The 18,935-nt window shown below is 46.9% G+C and overlaps 1 protein-coding gene across 1 annotated transcript in view; it reads right to left on the minus strand.

Moving 5' to 3' along the window:
• PTPRH (protein tyrosine phosphatase receptor type H) overlaps positions 1-18,935 on the minus strand; it is a 779,225-nt gene that overhangs the window by 300,679 nt on the left and 459,611 nt on the right. The window contains exon 12 of the mRNA XM_078655031.1: positions 7,715-7,999. Within this exon, the coding sequence (XP_078511157.1) occupies positions 7,715-7,999 (285 nt within the window). The remainder of the gene's footprint in view (positions 1-7,714; positions 8,000-18,935) is intronic.

Below are 18,935 nucleotides of genomic sequence, written 5' to 3' on the forward strand. Positions count from 1 at the left end.
TGACAGTACCCCACACGCTCTAGAGCACGAGGCCTGTTACATGCTGGTGCACTGCTACGAAGACTAGAATTCACTTACAGTTCACGCTGAACAGCAGAGTTGAATTCTGTGCATGTCCTACCATACATAGCACAAGTAAGCAGCTCTGCTGAGAGGCAGTACTGCTCACAGAAAGGAGAGCAGAGCTGGTGCAGCACAAACATTAAAATGACAGGGACCTGCTGGTAACTGGAATAAATATGCAATGTTACATCGCATACCATTTACAACGCACGTCGTTAGGACGTATTATAGGGGGCACTGGATGTTGGAATAATATAATTTACTATTCCAACTCCACTCTGTGCAACAGTAGGGAAGGTGTTGGATTTTAAATCCAACACCTTTTGCCACCTACAGCAAGTCGTTGTAACAACTTGCGTTGTAATGGTTTGTGATGTAGTAACAGCGTGGCCGTGTAACAACCGCATTGTAATGGCATGTAATGTATCGCATGCTATGTAAAGGATGTCTCCCAACTGGAATACTTGTGTTAAAATGGAAGCAACCTGCTGAGGGGTACTGGAACACATGTTTTAAAATTACAGTAACCTGCTGAGAAGTACTGGAACACATGCATTAAAATGAAAGCATCTGCCAAGAAGTACTGGGACACCTGTAGTAAAATTGAAGCCATCTGCCGAGAAGTACTGGGACACCTGTAGTAAAATTGAAGCCATCTGCCGAGAAGTACTGAGACACCTGTAGTAAAATTACAGCAACCTGCTCAGAAGTACTGGAATACCTGCATTAAAATGAAAGCATCTGCCGAGAAGTACTGGGACACCTGTAGTAAAATTAAAGCATCTGCCGAGAAGTACTGGGACACCTGTATTAAAATGAAAGCATCTGCCGGGAAGGACTGGGACACCTGCATTAAAATTACAGCAACCTGCTCAGAAGTGCTGGCACTCCTGTTTAAACCTGTATTAAAATGACAGCAACCTGCTGAGAAGTACTGGAACACCTGCATTAAAATTACAGCAACCTGCTGAAAAGTACTGAAACACCTGCATTAAAATGAATGGCAGCAACCTGCTGAGACTTACTGGAACACCTGCATTAAAATTACAGCAACCTGCTGGGAAGTGCTGAAACACCTGCATTAAAATGACAGCAACTTGCTGAGAAGTACGGGAACACCTGCATTAAAATGACAGCACCCTGCTGAGAAGCACAGGAACACCTGCATTACAAGTACAGCAACCTGCTGAGAAGTACTGTAACACCTGCATTAAAATGACAGCAACCTGCTGAGAAGCACAGGAACACCTGCATTAAAATTACAGCAACCTGGGGCGTGGCTAAGCGCGCCATCATGGCAGACACAGCCCGTCATTAATCCGACTGCATATCCTGTCTCCCCGTACTGCTCTGCTGTCCAGAGGAGAGGATTTGGGCACTGGATCGAGGGGCCAAGCTCTGGTGCCATTTGCGGGGCGCGAATGCGCCCAGCAACTGTGAAGAGCGGCGGGCATGGTGGAAGGAATGGCGCACATTGGCTGATGACATTGGAATCCTATTGGTGGCCTGAGGGAGAGGCGGTAGCCCCTTCTACGGACGATCTTGACGAAGGGTGGCGGGCCTTGGAATCGGACGGCTGGGCTGGCCTGCCTTGTGGGAGCCCGACCTGTAGCGGAGAGGGGGTCTACACACATATCGGGGACCCCGGAGTGGCGAAGAGAAGATGCTGGTGGACGAGACGGCTAGGCTCCTAGTAAGTGTCCCAGACGGCCGCCCAGGATGACGAGAGGTGGGAGCGGTGGAGGCATCACGAAGCACGGGCCTATTGATAAATATACGGAGCCAAGTGGAGGATCCAGTGCTGCCGGGGGTCCTCCGAACCTGGGGCCGAATAACGCAGAACTGTTGGCAGCCATAACCCAATCCAGGGATATGTTTGATGCGAAAATAGGGGCTGTAGGAGCAGACGTAACCCTACTGCGCCAAGACTTGCACAACGTGGTGGCCCTTATCACGGAGGCGGAAACCAGAATCTCGGGAGTGGAGGATGATGTGGCGACCATGAAGCGCAAGGTCGCCAGCATGGAGATTATCCAGAAGAACTTAGCACTCCGAGCTGAGGATGCGAAAAGGCGGGCCAGACGGAATAACCTGCGTTTTGTTGGGCTCCCGGAGGGCTGTGAGAAGGGCAACATGGAGAGATTCTTGGCTCAGTGGCTGGAGAGCTGGCTCCCCCGGACTCCCTATCAAGATGTTTCGTGATAGAACGGGCACACAGGGCTCTCGTTCAGAAGCCGCCCGTGGGGGCCCGTCCCCGGCCTGTCATTGCCAAATTATTGAACTACCATGACCGCGACACCATCTTACAGCAGGCAAGGGCGAAGGATCCTCTCCTATATGAAAATCAGCGGATCCTCATCTTCCCGGACTACACACGACTGGTACAACAACAGCGGCAGTCGTTTATGGCGGCAAAGGCGTGCCTTCCGGACCTCAAGCTCCCGTATGCTCTGCTTTATCCGGCTCGCCTGAGGGTGGTTTTCCAGACTCGCACCCACTTCTTTGATACTCCGGAAGAGGTCTTTCAATGGACTGACGAGACAGTCAAAGTGAGGGTGCATACCCCGCCGGGCTTGGACTCTGACTCCTCGCAAAGTGGAACACGTTCGCAAACTGCCAGGGGGTCACGGAGCAGAGGGAATTGGCGTTCCAGATCCAGGAAGCACTCCAATTCAGGGGGGACGGCGAGAGGCTCAAAGGGTGCCCCTGATCCTCCAATAGTAGTTCCCTGACCACCGGACACACAGGCAGGGAGGACTTTGACATGCATGTGACTACACTGTAACCGGTATGCCTGGGGCGCCAGTGTAGAGAAGCTCTGGGAGTGAGCCGGGGCCGAAGAGACTCTTGGTGCACGATGAATGTGATGTTTGTGGAACAGCGGGGTGGGGGAGATGTATGAGGGGCGGGTCCTTTTCCCCCTGTTTGGGGCTTGAGGGGGGGGGGGAGTAGGGTATATGGACAGTTTGAGAGGGATCCATTGGTGTGGCCAGTCTCAAGCCCTACGTTTGGGGCCGGGGGCTACCTATACCGCGACAGGTACTTCAGTGTTTTTGAGGTATGGGGATGGGAAATGGGAGTTGGGGGGGGCAGTTCTTTGTTTTAAAGGGGGGGTTTGTTTGGGTAGGGTTGCACGATAATTGGGGAGTCTCCATGGTTCATTTGTATACACCTCAGTGGCAAGTCGTCTGGGCAATTCCTCTCCTGGTTTCCAGATAGCAAGTACAGAGACTAGGGCATTAGGCCCCAGGGCATCCCTTTGTATCCTTAGCTGGAATGTGCGGGGAATGTTGGACAAAGTTAAGAGGGGAGCTGTTTTGCGGCAGGCGAAAAGGGAGCGCGCTGATATCCTGTTACTGCAGGAAACCCATCTCTTAGGCAACAAAACACTTTGCTTGCAGCGTTTTGGCTACCAGCAGGTTTACCATGGGGGCTTTGTTAGAGGTTCCCGGGGGGTGGCCATATTAGTGCACCGCAGACTCTCCTATGTTCACTACACTCAATGGGTTGATCCGCAGGGTAGGTACATATTTATCAGGGGTAGGCTGGGAGAGGAAGCCCTGGTGCTGGGTAGTGTGTATGCTCCACCTCCTCTGCAGTGGTTGTTGGTGGAGAAATTATTTGCAATCTGGGCTGATATTCCTGAGACACCAGCGGTGGTGGGGGGGGATTGGAATGATGTCATGGATGGACTGGCAGACCGATATAGGCCTGGTGGTGGGCAGGTGGCCACAGCATCTACTAAACTAGGAGACGTAGTCTGAAGTTTGGATTGGGTGGACACGTGGCGGTATCTACATGCACATGGGCGGGAATACACATACCTGTCTGCAGTCCACAAATCCTTTTCTAGGATAGATTATATATTTGTGCCTCGAGCAGTTATTGGCAAGGTGGAGTCGGCGGCTGTTCTGCCGCGGGGGCTCTCAGACCATTCCACCGTCATCATAGAATTAACGCTAGATAGAGGGTGGCAGCCATTTTGATGGCGCCTCTCTACAATGCACCTTCAAAACGAGGACTATCAGAAACACATGGGGGAGGCCATTGCACACTTCTTGGTAGAGAATGTTGGATCTGTCACAAGTGCGGGGATGGTGTGGGAGGCCCTGAAGCCCACGCTGCGGGGAGTGGACATTGCGTGGTGTGCGACTGCGCGCCGGCAGCGTAAAGCGGATTAAATCATCGCCGCAGCAGACAGAGGCCCTGGAGCGCCGCTGTAGTGTAGATAGAGAAAGCCAGGTGGTGGGGCAACTCCTCTTGGTGCAGCAATCTTATGCGTCCCTGCTCTTGGAAGAGACGCGTCAGGTATGGCTAGCGACGCGCAGCAGAATTTATCAGTGGGGAGATAAGTCAGGAACGATGCTGCATCGGCTCTGCCAAAGCACGTTCCAGGTACAGACCTTGCCAGGGATCCTAGATGCTGCTGGAGACCCGATTACAGACCCGAGGGCGCTAGCTGAAAGTTTTGCGACATATTATGCAAATCCATATGCCCAGAGTGAGTGCCTCCCGGCAGATATGGTAGACAAATTTATCGCAGATTTGCCACCACGAGCGGTGACAGATGAGGTGCGCGAGCGCCTCGAGCTCCCATTGACGGCGGAGGAGTTGGGAGGGGCCCTGGGGGAACTTAACACCAGAAAGGCTCCAGGACCCAATGGATTTCCAAGCGAGTTTTATAAGAAATATCATCTGCAGCTAGGCACGCATTATAGAGTTGCACTGGAAGAAGCTAGGGAGAGAGACTGCCTCCCCGCAGATTGGAGACATGTTGAGGTGGTGGTGTTTCATAAGCCGGGTAGACCCCCGGAGCAACATGCATCATACAGGCCCATATCGCTACTAAATGTAGAGGCTAAAATTCTAGCTAAGGCTTTGGCTAACGGTCTCCTGCCCCACATTGCGGAGCTCGTCCACCCTGATCAGGCCGGGTTCATGCCCCATAGGGCAACTAGACACAATATTCGCAGGGCCCATGTAACAGTGGCGGCAGTTCAAGATACCGGGGTGCAGGCGGCACTTCTCCTAGCGGATATAGACAGGGCCTTCGATTCACTGAGCTGGGTTTCCCTGTTTGCGCTTTTGCCACAGCTCAACTTAGGGCCTCGTTTCCTATCCTATTTGCGACTCTTGTATATGACGGCCTCGGTTAGGGTGGCAGGGGCTATTTCTTCTAAATTTTCTATTGGGCGAGGCACTAGGCAGGGTTGCCCTCTCTCGCCGTACCTGTTCGCCCTGGACATCTAGCAATTGGCGGCTTGGGTGTGCATAGATGCGCAGCTTTGTGGTTTTGAGTGGGAGAAAGGCCCGTCAGATAGAATTGCCCTCTATGCTGATGATGTACTGTTCTTTCTTACAAACCTTAGCAGATCGGGCCCCGTATACTTGAGATAATGCAGATATTTGGCAAAACCTCTGGGCTATACCTGAACCCTCGTAAATCGACCCTGTGGGTGCTGGGGGGCAGACCAGGGTTGGGGACTGGGCATCCACGCTACATGTAGCAGTTGGGGGTATTAAATACCTGGGAGTGTTTATTTCGGAGGTTCCTACGCTCTTCTAGGAGCGCAACCTGGTGCCAGTTTGGGATCGGTCCGGATGGAGATGAAGACGTGGTCTCGAATGCCCCTCACTAATTATGGCAGGTCAGCCATTTTTAAAATGGTGGCCCTCACCCGATTGCTTTATCAATTACAGAATCACCCTTACCCGATCTCGCCCCATTGGTTCCGCCAATGGGGCGATTTCTTTGGGCGGGAGGAGAGGTGCGGGTGCGTAAGCTTTACAGGATATGGAAGAGATGGCCGGACTATCGGGGCCTGTGGCGGGAGCCTCCGGTGGAGCGGGAGGCTGCTCTGGAGATACTATAAAAGGGCCACAATGGAAGGTGTGTGTACATTTCTAGAATGACAACTGGTTTGTAGGAAAGATGAGACGATGTCGTGCAACCGGGTGGGGTGGGATCCGGAAGGAGGGAGTTGGGGGTTGGGGAGGGAGGGGGGTTGTAGCATTGTTAAGTATGATATTATTTTTGGACACAAAACCATGCAGTGATTGCTAATTCTTTGATGTTATGTATTTGATTGGCAGTTAACTCCGGAGTGCAGGGTGCTGCGCTATTTGTGAAATCTGTCAATACAATTCTGTTTAAAAAAAATAAAAAAATACAGCAACCTGCTGAGAAGCACAAGAAAACCTGCATTAAAATTACAGCAACCTGCTGAGAAGCACAGGAACACCTGCATTCAAATTACAGCAACCTGCTGAGAAGCAGTACTGCTGAGAAATTCTGTTTTTCGCCCTCTAAGAATGGTAATTGTGATTAAAACTAGGAACATGCATTTTCCATCTAGGTGATGTGTGGGGGTTCTAATACATGCCCCTTCTCCAACTAAAAGATCGACTTCCACCTACACCTCACCCAGTTCTTCCGCTTCCTGTGGATTCGCCATGCCTTGTCTTATCACCAGCCCGTTCTGATGGAGGTCTCTGAGTTTAGCCCTATGGAGGTTAAGGTTCTTTTGTCACTTTTGGAAAACGAGGAGGGATGGGGGTGGGGGGTCTCCCAGATCTACCAATCCCTGGTCATCAAGTCCCCTGACTAATTCCTTGTCCTTCGCACTCGCTGGGAGGCCTGGGTGGTTGCATTAGAGGATGGGGAATAGAGAGAAGCACTTACGGCACCCCTGGAGTTGGCCATCTCCTCCAGGCTTCATTTGAACCAAGTAAATGTTCTTCATACAACCGATTTTACGCCAGAGCAGCTTTGGAAGGCAGATAAACTGCTAACACCTGCTTGCCGTAGACTGATAACACACATTTTTATCATGTGATTTGGCTGTACCGCATAATACAGCAATACTGGTCCCCCCTTCGGGGAATCTTGACGGATGTGTTGGGTAGGCAGATAGATTGTTCGCCTCAGATCGAGGTCATGGGTCTACTGGAGGTGTTGGGCGGCAGGAGGTCTGAGAGACACTTGGTGGGTTTGGATATCCTGTTGGGGAAGAAAGATATTGCCCAGCACTGGACTTCAAAGACTGCCCAGATTTGAATGCGTGGCACAATCCATGGAATGGTGTTCAAAGATGGAGGAGCCACTCCTTATCATTTTTGCACTGCACTAGATCCCATTAGATCAATATTGTTTGGTCCAACAGTGATTGCGGGTCTGAACCCTTATCCACCACAGGGTACGTCCCTTGTCTCAATGATCTAGAGACATATGACCCTAAGGATGACCAAATGATAACATTGATCATCACAAGTCTTTTGATGGGAATCCTACAAAAGGCTTTCTGATCTACAATCACTGGTGGTCCCTCTTTTTGGGCTTTTTGTGTCTTGCGAGAACTTTTTAGTCTCAACTCTAACTAGACGTACGATGCTCGACGTTGGGTTAAAGAAATAGGAATTTCTATGATACTTTCCTGTAGAGACCCCTAGGTTTGCTTGTTGTTCATGTAATTTTCCGTAGGGATATTACCTAGGCTGGTCTTTAAATATCCCTTAGGCCCTTTACTAACGTTTTGTTATTTACTGCCACATTACCCACAAATCAGTAAAACAGTCAATGGGAGGTGCTGACACACTTAAAAAAAAGACCATCAGGTCCTCACCCAAACGATATCTAAAACCTGGCACTTACTTGTCGTTGCGTCCTTGATGTTCACTGCGGTGCTCATGACGCCATTAGCTGTGTTGCTGGTAATGTTGAGGTTATACGAGACCCCTGGATTAAGGCCAGATATGATCCCGGTCTGCTGAGCTCCACCACCAACACTTGAAGGAAAGGTTACATTTTTCATGGTTCCCACCACCACCACCGTATAAGTGTAGCTGGTCTGGGTCTGGTCCGTGGGCACAGTCCACTGCAGGGTCAGGGAGGTCTCGTTCCTGTTGATTACACTGAAGTTGCTGACTGGTGATGGCACTGAAACCAAATAATGAAAAGGAAGTTACATTGGTCACCTTAAGCTGGGGGCGTCCAGGCGTTTCATTGGTGCTTAGGAACCCGCCTACCACAAAGTGTGCAAAGGGTACTTGCAAAGCCGCACTACGCACCAGTTTAAGAACAGCTTCAACACTATCAGTCAAAAATGGAGAATTAATAGCTGAAGTTAATTTTAAATTATAAACACATTTGATTCATACAATATCAAAGCTTGCTCGATTCCAGTGTGCTCGAAAATGAAGGATGCACCGAAATATCAAATTCCTCGGTCTCTTTGGCAGCTGATATAAAACAGCTTGGTCTCAAACAAAGAACCTTCTGTGAAATCAATTTTGACTAGGTTAGGAGTCCATTTTGCTTTCAGTGTCGTCTTGGAAGTCAGGACTGGGATTTCAACCACGAGGAAAGAACTAGAATGTGAGAAATATGAGAGGTCGGTATAGTAAGGGAGCCTTTAAAAACTAAAGTGTCTTAACTCCACAAAAACTGAGGAATCAGTGCCAAAGTCAATAGCTCTAACTTCTCTAAAGCGTATGCAGAGCACCAGTCATACACAAAGTGATGTAGATCCAACTTACGTACACTAATGCTCACAGGACACCCCACATACAGCCATCCCTGCAGACACAAAGCAACACAAAATCAGACAACCATGCACACACGGCAATCAGATGCAGGACACTATCAGTCACAGTGTGTGAGTGCCTCTGTGTGAGGGCTGGGTCCCCTGTCGACACAGAGTGCCAGGGAATCGAGAGAGTATGTTGCAGTGTCTATCTAGGGTTGCAAGAGCTGGTTGGTCAGGCTTAGGTGGTCACATAGGAAAAATCTGGCCACAGGTTAAGCCTTGGTTGAGTCTGGATGAGGGACACTGCCTAAAGATGCATTATTGATTAGAGTCACTGGGAAGTGTCAGCGTTTAAAAAAAATTGCGTGTGAGTAGAAACTTTTAGTCAGTTCCAATTGTCTTCTGATCTGTAGGAGCTAAGCCAGCAGGGGGTTGTATGACATTACCACGCCTTACTTCACCACGCGCATCTTTACATCACCGACTTTACAACATACACCGCTACCACAGATTTTCATTCACTCACATTACAAACATCTTCACCAGGCATTCCACTACCAAGCATACTTTTACCACACTTACTATTTCTGAAAAATCTTGACACAGTCTAACATTGCCACTTACTGTTCAAAAATTATACATTAAATCTTAATATATGTAATTAATTGCCTTTGTCGTTTAAAGTTTTGGTATTATTTGAACATGATATAATTTGAGGGAGTAGGGGGAGAAACCCTAAGTTCCCTTTTTCAATTACCCTCAAATGCGTGGTTTTATCTTGCGTTGTAAAGACTTGCGTGCCAACAATCTTTACAATGTAAAAAATGCATGTAAAATGTAATACGAACTCAAAATTTCAGAGTAAAGGCTGTTTCCGCCTTAACAGCCCTCGGGACTGAAAGAGGGGGATATTAGGGATAAGGGGGGGGGGGCAGGGGATGGTGATCACTGTGCCCTGGTAAGAGGACCAGACATACATCGCCTTCCTTCCACCTTATAACATGGAGGAGTCTTCTGTGGAGTGTGGAATGGACCCTAGGAACCCATGTTCTCTGTGATGCAGCATAGGGGTAGATAGAGTAGAGCCACAGGTGAGTAGATTCATTATAGACATCCTTTTCAGAGCGCCCCCAAAGTGAATTGAGATGCAGATGATACAAAAGAGTCATAGGTACTAAATACCCAGAAAATAGGGACTCCAAAGGGGATGACCACTTGTTAGGACCACCAACCCAGGTTGGTGACATTGGGAATCCCTGAATGAGCCCTGTCCCAGCATGGCAGTCAGCTAAGTATCTGCCCTTTGTTATCCCATATCCCAATGGATCCTCCCCGCATATTATGCTCTAACTTTCCCTAGGAATGTTGGAGATATTTCTGGGTAACCACTTTGTGGGGTAGAGGTTTCCCCAGGCTTTCCCATCTGGCTCTACAAAATCTGTGTTTCATTGCAAAAGAGGAAATTGCAAACTTTAGAGATCTGCCAGGTTTATATGGCTTGATAAGGGCATGAAGAATTTGAGGCCCCTTCCTGTAAAAGGCCCTGCAGGTAATGCACAGAGATTTAATTCAAACTCGTTGCTCTATGGATAGCCAATGGAGGTCAACCAAGGCCCTCCTTTTGGACAGGTGTCTTGGGATTTTAAGGAGGAAACGGGCAGCAGCATTTTAAATGGTTTTGAGCCTTTTCTTCACATAGCATGAGACCCTAAATATAAGGACTTTAAGTAATCCAGACGAGGGATTGTCAGGGCCTGGAGGATGAGTCTCTGTGCTACCGTGACAGAAAATCTAACCCTTTCCCTAAAAGTCTGAGGCTACTGAAGCATTTTACAGCTAGGGAATTTGCCTGCACTTCCATTGAAAGCCTGTCATCTAACCAGATACACAGACTTATTAAAAATAGTGAACTAATGCCCCGATCTAATGCCCCTGACGTGGAGTGGTGTGGCTCACTGGTTAGAGGCGGCAGACCCGGAAGCAGAGAACGGCCCGGGACCAGGGTTCAATTCCCAACGCGGCAGGGTCGTGGACCAGGGTCAGCGGACTTGATAATTCTCGCCTCGGTGCCTACTCTAACCAGGGATCACACTCTGCAACTCTGGGCATTAGCTTGCCTCATCTCTACAACGGCCCCCCACATTCGCCGGAGATGCCTGGTTTCACCCTGGTGATACCCAGTAGGGACCATCTCACAGGGATAGCCAGGACGGGTTCCCCAGCGGTCTACAGCGCCACGACGCCTCAGGGCAGCAGTGCGCTTTACAAGACACATACATTTACATTTACATCTAACATTAGCAAGCATTGGGAAAGCCAAAAGTTCTGAGTTTGAGGCAATAGCATGTATAAATGTGCATAACGTTTGTGTCGGGTTTCTTTGACACCTGCCTTCTTTTGACCTTCTAGGTCTACACTGTAAGCTTTGGGGAAGCATGCACAAACATAGGCAACACAAGGAGAATCACCTAGTAGAGAGACAAGGCACAAGCTATGTTCAATTGACTACATGAAAAATAAACCATTGGTACTAGCAGTCCTCGGCTCATCGAGGCTGTCAGCAATGACAAAATCCAAGCAACAACATTCATTCATTTCATACACAGCCAGCTCCTGGCCCACTTAACAGTGGGATTAGTACCCCCAATAAGACTATTGACGCATGGGACCCTGCCAGTAATTCTTTGAATGTAACACTAAAGATTGTGTTCACTGGTAGCCATGCTTACTCGAGTCTATATGGCCACCAGAGGGCTTCAAACAGCGAGATATTTGCACCAACCTTATTCACACTTATGTCTCTTCTCCTCCCACACTCTGTTCTCTTTCTGCTTCAGATGCAGAGGAATGCACTTGCATTCTGGTGCTATGAGTCACTGGCAATCCAGCACAATACCAATGGCATGAAAATGGCTTTCCAATGACAAAACAGCACTGTACAGGAGAACTCTAGCTTCTTCGCTACTTATCCCTGCTAGCAAGAGGCAGTATTGCCCTTTTTAACGTTCAGGATCCCATATGAGAAGCAGTGGCTCTGTCTCATTAATAGCACACCACCACTGGTGAGGAGCATGGCTGCTGTCCAAATAAAAGGATAGTATTCCTTCCCAGTGCTTCCTGTACTGTCCACACACACTACAGCATTCAGTGTGACTGAAAACCAGAGATAGTGTCCTAAAGAAAAGCAAAAAGTACTCGCAGAGCTTATACAGGGTTCTTCCCTCTCCCCCCTTTTGTTTAATCTGTATATTTTCCCTCTTATTTTTGCCTTACAACAGAGGTCACTGTTTTCAACTATGCCGACGACCTCCAACTCATTTTTAATCTTTCCCACTCTTCTGGCTCTATTCGCAACTTCCAATCAAGCATGATCTTCATCAGGGACTGGATAAACTACAACCATCTCAAGTTGAACCCGGATAAAACCGAGCTGGTTCTTACCGGAGATAGTCACAGTCCCTGGACCCCCACATTTTGGCCCCCTTCCTTTGGCCCCCCCCCCCGTCACCTTCCCCTTCAGCTAAAACATTGGGGATAACGCTGAATCAACACCTCACGCTGCACTCCCAGATCAGTACAGTAGTTTCATCCTGTTTCTTCATTCTCCGCACCATTCGGAAAATATCCCGGTTCTTTTCTTTCCCGGCCCTGAAACTCATTCTCATGGCGATGGTCCTATCGCGCCTGGACTATGGCAACATTCTGTATAACTGCGTCCCTTTTCTATGCCCTCCGGCGCCTTCAATTGGTCCAGAATCAGGCTGCCCGTCTTATCTATGGTCTGTCCAAGTCTCATCATGCCACTCCTCTACTCACGGCCCTGCACTGGCTTCCCATTAAAGAACGTGCCCTTTTCAAGCTGGGCTGCACTACCTTTCAGGCCCGTGCTGGGACTGCCCCTGCTTTTATTAACTCCGAAATCAAGGCCTATATTCCCTGCAGAGAGCTACGCTCATCCTCTAAGTCTCTTCTCTCTGTACCCCGGTTTAGGAAGAACAAATCCGGAGGGATGAAATTCTCTGTTCTCGCCCCAACTTTCTGGAACACCCTCCCTCTCCCCATAAGATCCGCTGCCTCCTATCTTGAATTCCGGAAGGCACTCAAAACATTTCTCTTCTTGCAAGCCTTCTCCCCCTAGCATCTGCATCTCTGCTCCCCTGCTCCCCAGGGCCCGCATCTTTCAGCGCCAAGAAACCGCCTGGTAGTCGTGCGCTCAATATATACTTTTAAATTCAAATTCAAATTCATGGTGATGCTCACATGAAAGTACGGTGGCCCTGCTGGGACGAACGTGCAACAGCAAGCCATAAAGCGAACTAACTCTGTAGAAATGCTTGGCTTGCCGTAAAGTGTTGTTACTGTTCCTTCAGAGTTACAGTAGCTCTCTAGACAAACGTGCTGACAGTACCCCACACACTCTAGAGCACGAGGCCTGTTACGTTATGTTATGTTAATAAGCACTTATAAAGCGCACATACACCCTTAGGTTTCATGGCGATGAGTACTGAAGGCCCTTGCAGTGACTTTCTGAAGCTGAGGAGGTTGTCACAGCTTCTGAGTGCCAGAGGGAGGGAGTTCCAGAATCTGGGGGCGAGATGGGAGAAGCGGCAGCCTCCCAAACGTTTTCGTCTGAAAGATGGAGTGGTGAGCTGAATGTGGTGGGCTGACCGTAGGCTGCGGTGCGGGGTATATTTGGTGATCATACAACTGATAAATCTGGGGCCTTTGCCATGCAGAGCCTTAAAGGCTAAGCAGCCGGTCTTAAAGGATACACGGTGAGCTATCGGGAGCCAGTGAAGTTGTGCTAAGCATGGTCTAGCTGACACCGACTTTGGTTGTTTATGAATTAGTCTGGCCGCTTGATTCTGTACCATTTGGAGCCTTTTTTGTAGACCAACAGGTAGGCCCAAGTAGATAGAGTTTGAGAAATCTAGCCATGAGAGTATTAATGCTATCACCACCCGAGTTAAAGCAGAGTGGGTCAGCAGATGTGCAATTTTTATGATTTTCCATAGCTGGTGAATGATGGAAGAAATCACGGCGCCCACCTGCCCACGAAGCAAGAGGTCGGCATTAATAGTGACCCCTAGGCTTTTCACAGAGGGAGAAGGGGTGAGAGGGGGCCTGAGTTCTGGCGGCCAAAATTGCGGGCCCCAGCTGTTCTTGCTATTCCCAGGCAGGACCAACTCAGTCTTTCCCGGGTTAAGTTTCAGATGGTTAATGTCCATCCAACGCTGGATATGAAGTATGGTGGATTGAAACTCACTCACGGCATTAGGAGATCCGAGAGGGAAAATAATCTGAAGGTCATCAGCATAATTGAAGACAGTGATGGTTCTATTTTTTAGTGAACGTTTCAGAGGTCTCATGTAGAGATTAAAGAGCATCGAGGACAATAAGGAGCCTTGAGGGACCCCACAGGTGGAGGTGAGTTTAGGAGCAGTAAAGTTTCCAAGCCTGACTGCTTGAGTGCGGTCGGCGAGGAAAGATTTGATCCACTCCAATGCGGGGCCTCGCAGGCCTGCTTGCTCGACACGGTTGAGTAAGATGGTATGGTCAACCGTATCGAACGCAGCCGACAAGTCCAGGAGCACCAAGGCTTGATGGTCGCCCCTGTCTGCATTGGCTCTAAGAGTGTCCAGGACTGCCAGGATCACAGTCTCCGTGGAATGCACCGGGCAAAAGCCAGCTTGGTTAGGCTCTAAATAGTCCGAACATTCCATAAAGTTAGACACGCAACTAGCAACATGGGCCTCCAAGATTTTAGCAAGGTAGGGGAGGAGAGAGATAGGACGGTAGTTGACAGGGTTGCTAGAATCCGCCCCTGGTTTCTTTAAGAGGGGAACTACTGTGGCATGCTTGAAGGCGCCAGGGACCCTGCCTTGGGCCAGTGACTCATTGAAGAAAGGAAGCATGCTCTGAGGCAGGGCGGTAAAAATCTCTTTAGAGACGTGCGGGGGACAACGATCGTCAGGAGAGCCAGTTTTGACACGAGTCAGAAGTGCAGATAAGGTTTTAGTACATACGGGTTGGAGAGTGTCAAGAGTACTTTGGTTTTTTGTGATAACTTTTGCTGGTTCTCAATTGCTAGTATTGGGGAGGCTGGCTTTAATAGAGGAAATTTTATCAAGGAAGAAATGGTTTAAGGAGTTGCAAAGTTCTTGGGTGGGGGTTTGCATCAGCGACGTTCTTGTATCGTTACATAAATCTTTTACGATTTTGAAAATTTCTGTGGATTTGTTATGGGCGTTGAGTAGTTTAGCGGAGAAGTATGCTGATTTAGTGGTCAAGATAGCTGTTTTATAATCTCTACGGGCGATAATAAAAAGTTCTCGGTCTTCAACTGAGTAACTTAATCTCCATTTCCTCTCGGTTTGGCGCAGCGCGAGTCTTTGTTGTTTAAGGTCAGAGGAAAACCATTTGTGCGCCTCCGAATTGCGGGCACGAGAGAATTTAACAATGGGTGCGTGAATGTTACTCACTGAGAGTAGCCATTCTGCGATTTTTCATGCTGGTGCACTGCTACGAAGAGTAGAATTCACTTACAGTTCACGCTGAAAAGCAGAGTTGAATTCTGTGTATGTCCTACCATACATAGCACAAGTAAGCAGCTCTGCTGAGAGGCAGAACTGCTCACAGAAAGGAGAGCAGAGCTGCTGAAGCACAAACATTAAAATGACAGGGACCTGCTCGTAACTGGAATAAATATGCAATGTTACATCGCATACCGTTTACAACGCAAGTTGTTACAACGACTTACTATAGGGGGCACTGGATGTTGGAATAATATAATTTACTATTCAACTCCAATCTCTGCAACAGTAGGGAAGGTGTTGGATTTTAAATCCAACACCTTTTGCCACCTACAGCAAGTCGTTGTAACGACTTGCGTTGTAATGGTTTGTGATGTAACAACGTGGTCGTGTAACGACTGCATTGTAATGGCATGGAATGTTTCGCATGCTATGTAAAGGATGTCTCCCAACTGGAATACTTATGTTAAAATGGAAGCAACCTGCTGAGGGGTACTGGAACGCCTGTTTAAAAATGGCAGTAACCTGCTGAGAAGTACTGGAACACATGCATTACAATTAAAGCATCTGCCGAGAAGTACTGGGACACCTGTAGTAAAATTAAAGCATCTGCCGAGAAGTACTGGGAAACCTGTAGTAAAATTACAGCAACCTGCTGAAAAGTGCAGTAACACCTGCATTAAAATGACAGTGATGGAGCGAGGTGGCAAACGCAAAATTTTGTGTACCCCTCGTAAAGTTAATGTCCCATAACAGTAACGTTCACTAATTGCATGTTTTTCGAAATTAATCAATCATAGAGTAAAGTGCACACATTATTTTTACTTTTACACATGGGGAGAACGAACGTTGCTTGCGTGCTGCAAAAATAAACCCAGCTAATATGTATAGTTATCGTATTGTGAACTAATGTGCAGCTTATTCGTAAACAAATGCAATTTAAATGTGCTTTTTGTATTCATTTATGTGATGGAGAGGACGAAATGTAATTATAAAACGCATTTATGTGGCTTATGTGCTAGGTAACAACTAATTGGGAAACATTAGTAAGGTGGGAGGTAAACAGAATGGGTTTAAATTCATAATTTAACATGAATATGTGTTTGTTTCTATGATAGTTCCAAAAGTGGCCTCTGAGGCCTGTGCAAAAATGGCTGCCTGGGTAACACTGTGAGCAGGAGTTGGACAGCCCAGGCACGTCTAAACCTACAAGTCAGAGTGAACTGCCTGTGCTCGAGGAGGTTCAAGGCTGATGTGGCCCGGAACCTAGGATGTGTGCCAAGCAAAAATGATGTCGTGCTCAAAGCCTGGGAAGAAGTGTGGATGTTGCCACTGGAGGAAATGCCTAGGCCAAAGACTGTCCTAAACAAAGCCCCTTTCTTTTTTCGCTGACACGTTGAGAAATTAATGCTGTAATGGTGAGATGATGCTCACCCACCCCGAAATTGTCCAATGAAATTCTGAATAAGAGATGTTAGTTACTTTTTAGATAGATTAAGTTAGGGATTTAGGGTATAAAAAACCCTGGTTTTGTTAAGTTGGGGTTGCTTTTTCCATTTCCATCGGAGATGCTGCCCGATTGCTGACCGATTCCTGGATGTAAGACTCTTATGAGTTTTCTTGTTTGCTTTGCAGGATTTAAGGATAACATGAGGGTGTTAGTTAGGGATGTTAGGAAAGATTGACTTTGGAACTATCTGTTCTTTGCTAATTTTAACTGTCTTCTAAAATAACGCGATTTTTCTTGAGCTCAAATAAAATGATCATTTTGAAATAAAGTTTAAGTTTTACTGAATAAAGATTTACTAATGTATATATGTCAGACATATTAAAGTTTTGGCTTTGAATAAAAATTAGAAGAAATGAAGAAATAAGAGCTGGTCTTTGAAATTCTTCCTACGCCTAATTTTCATTCTAGCAGATCCATTGCCATTATGGTGGTGTGTCTGAATAATTCAAGTCTGAATAAAGCATGGTAAATGTCTTTAAATCTGCAGGTGTAAATAATAGATAAATAGGTTTAGACGCTCCACCTAAATGATACAGCGTTTCTCTGCCGCGATTCACCAGAGCCTTGAAGCCAAGTGAAAGTGAACAGGGTAAATGAGCAGTGTTATGGGCCCCACTGATGCATGAGTTTTGTGTTTAAGGTTTCGGGGTAATGGTGAGTGTTAATTAGAAATGACTTCTGGAGCCACGCTGTAGCAACAGCACCCTGCTGAGAAGTACTGGAACACCTGTATTAAAATTGCAGCAACCTGCTTAAAAGTACTGAAACACCTGCATTAAAATGAATGGCAGCAACCTGCTGAGACTTACTGGAACACCTGCATTAAAATGACAGCAACCTGCTGAGAAATACTGGAACATCTGCATTAAAATGACAGCAACCAGCTGAGAAGTACTGGAACACCTGCATTAAAATGACAGTGATGGAGCGAGGTGGCAAACGCAAAATTTTGTGTACCCCTCGTAAAGTTAATGTCCCATAACAGTAACGTTCACTAATTGCATGTTTTTCGAAATTAATCAATCATAGAGTAAAGTGCACACATTATTTTTATTTTTACACATGGGGAGAACTAACGTTGCTTGCGTGCTGCAAAAATAAACCCAGCTAATATGTATAGTTATCGTATTGTGAACTAATGTGCAGCTTATTCGTAAACAAATGCAATTTAAATGTGCTTTTTGTATTCATTTATGTGATGGAGAGGACGAAATGTAATTATAAAACGCATTTATGTGGCTTATGTGCTAGGTAACAACTAATTGGGAAACATTAGTAAGGTGGGAGGTAAACAGAATGGGTTTAAATTCATAATTTAACATGAATATGTGTTTGTTTCTATGATAGTTCCAAAAGTGGCCTCTGAGGCCTGTGCAAAAATGGCTGCCTGGGCACAACTGTGAGCAGGATTTGGACAGCCCAGGCACGTCAAAACCTACAAGTCAGAGTGAACTGCCAGTGCTCGAGGAGGGTTCAAGGCTGATGTGGCCCGGAACCTAGGATGTGTGCCAAGCAAAAATGATGTTGTGCTCAAAGCCTGGGAAGAAGTGTGGATGTTGCCACTGGAGGAAATGCCTAGGCCAAAGACTGTCCTAAACAAAGCCCCTTTCTTATTTCGCTGACACGTTGAGAAATTAATGCTGTAATGGTGAGATGATGCTCACCCACCCCGAAATTGTCCAATGAAATTCTGAATAAGAGATGTTAGTTACTTTTTAGATAGATTAAGTTAGGGATTTAGGGTATAAAAAACCCTGGTTTTGTTAAGTTGGGGTCGCTTTTTCCATTTCCATCGGAGATGCTGCCCGATTGCTGACCGATTCCTGGATGTAAGACTCTTATGAGTTTTCTTGTTTGCTTTGCAGGATTTAAGGATAACATGAGGGTGTTAGTTAGGGATGTTAGGAAAGATTGACTTTGGAACTATCTGTTCTTTGCTAATTTTAACTGTCTTCTAAAATAACGCGATTTTTCTTGAGCTCAAATAAAATGATCATTTTGAAATAAAGTTTACGTTTTACTGAATAAAGATTTACTAATGTATATATGTCAGACATATTAAAGTTTTGGCTTTGAATAAAAATTAGAAGAAATGAAGAAATAAGAGCTGGTCTTTGAAATTCTTCCTACGCCTAATTTTCATTCTAGCAGATCCATTGCCATTATGGTGGTGTGTCTGAATAATTCAAGTCTGAATAAAGCATGGTAAATGTCTTTAAATCTGCAGGTGTAAATAATAGATAAATAGGTTTAGACGCTCCACCTAAATGATACAGCGTTTCTCTGCCGCGATTCACCAGAGCC

This window comes from Lissotriton helveticus, chromosome 7 (assembly GCF_964261635.1).
Source record: "Lissotriton helveticus chromosome 7, aLisHel1.1, whole genome shotgun sequence".
Classification (NCBI taxonomy): domain Eukaryota; kingdom Metazoa; phylum Chordata; class Amphibia; order Caudata; family Salamandridae; genus Lissotriton; species Lissotriton helveticus.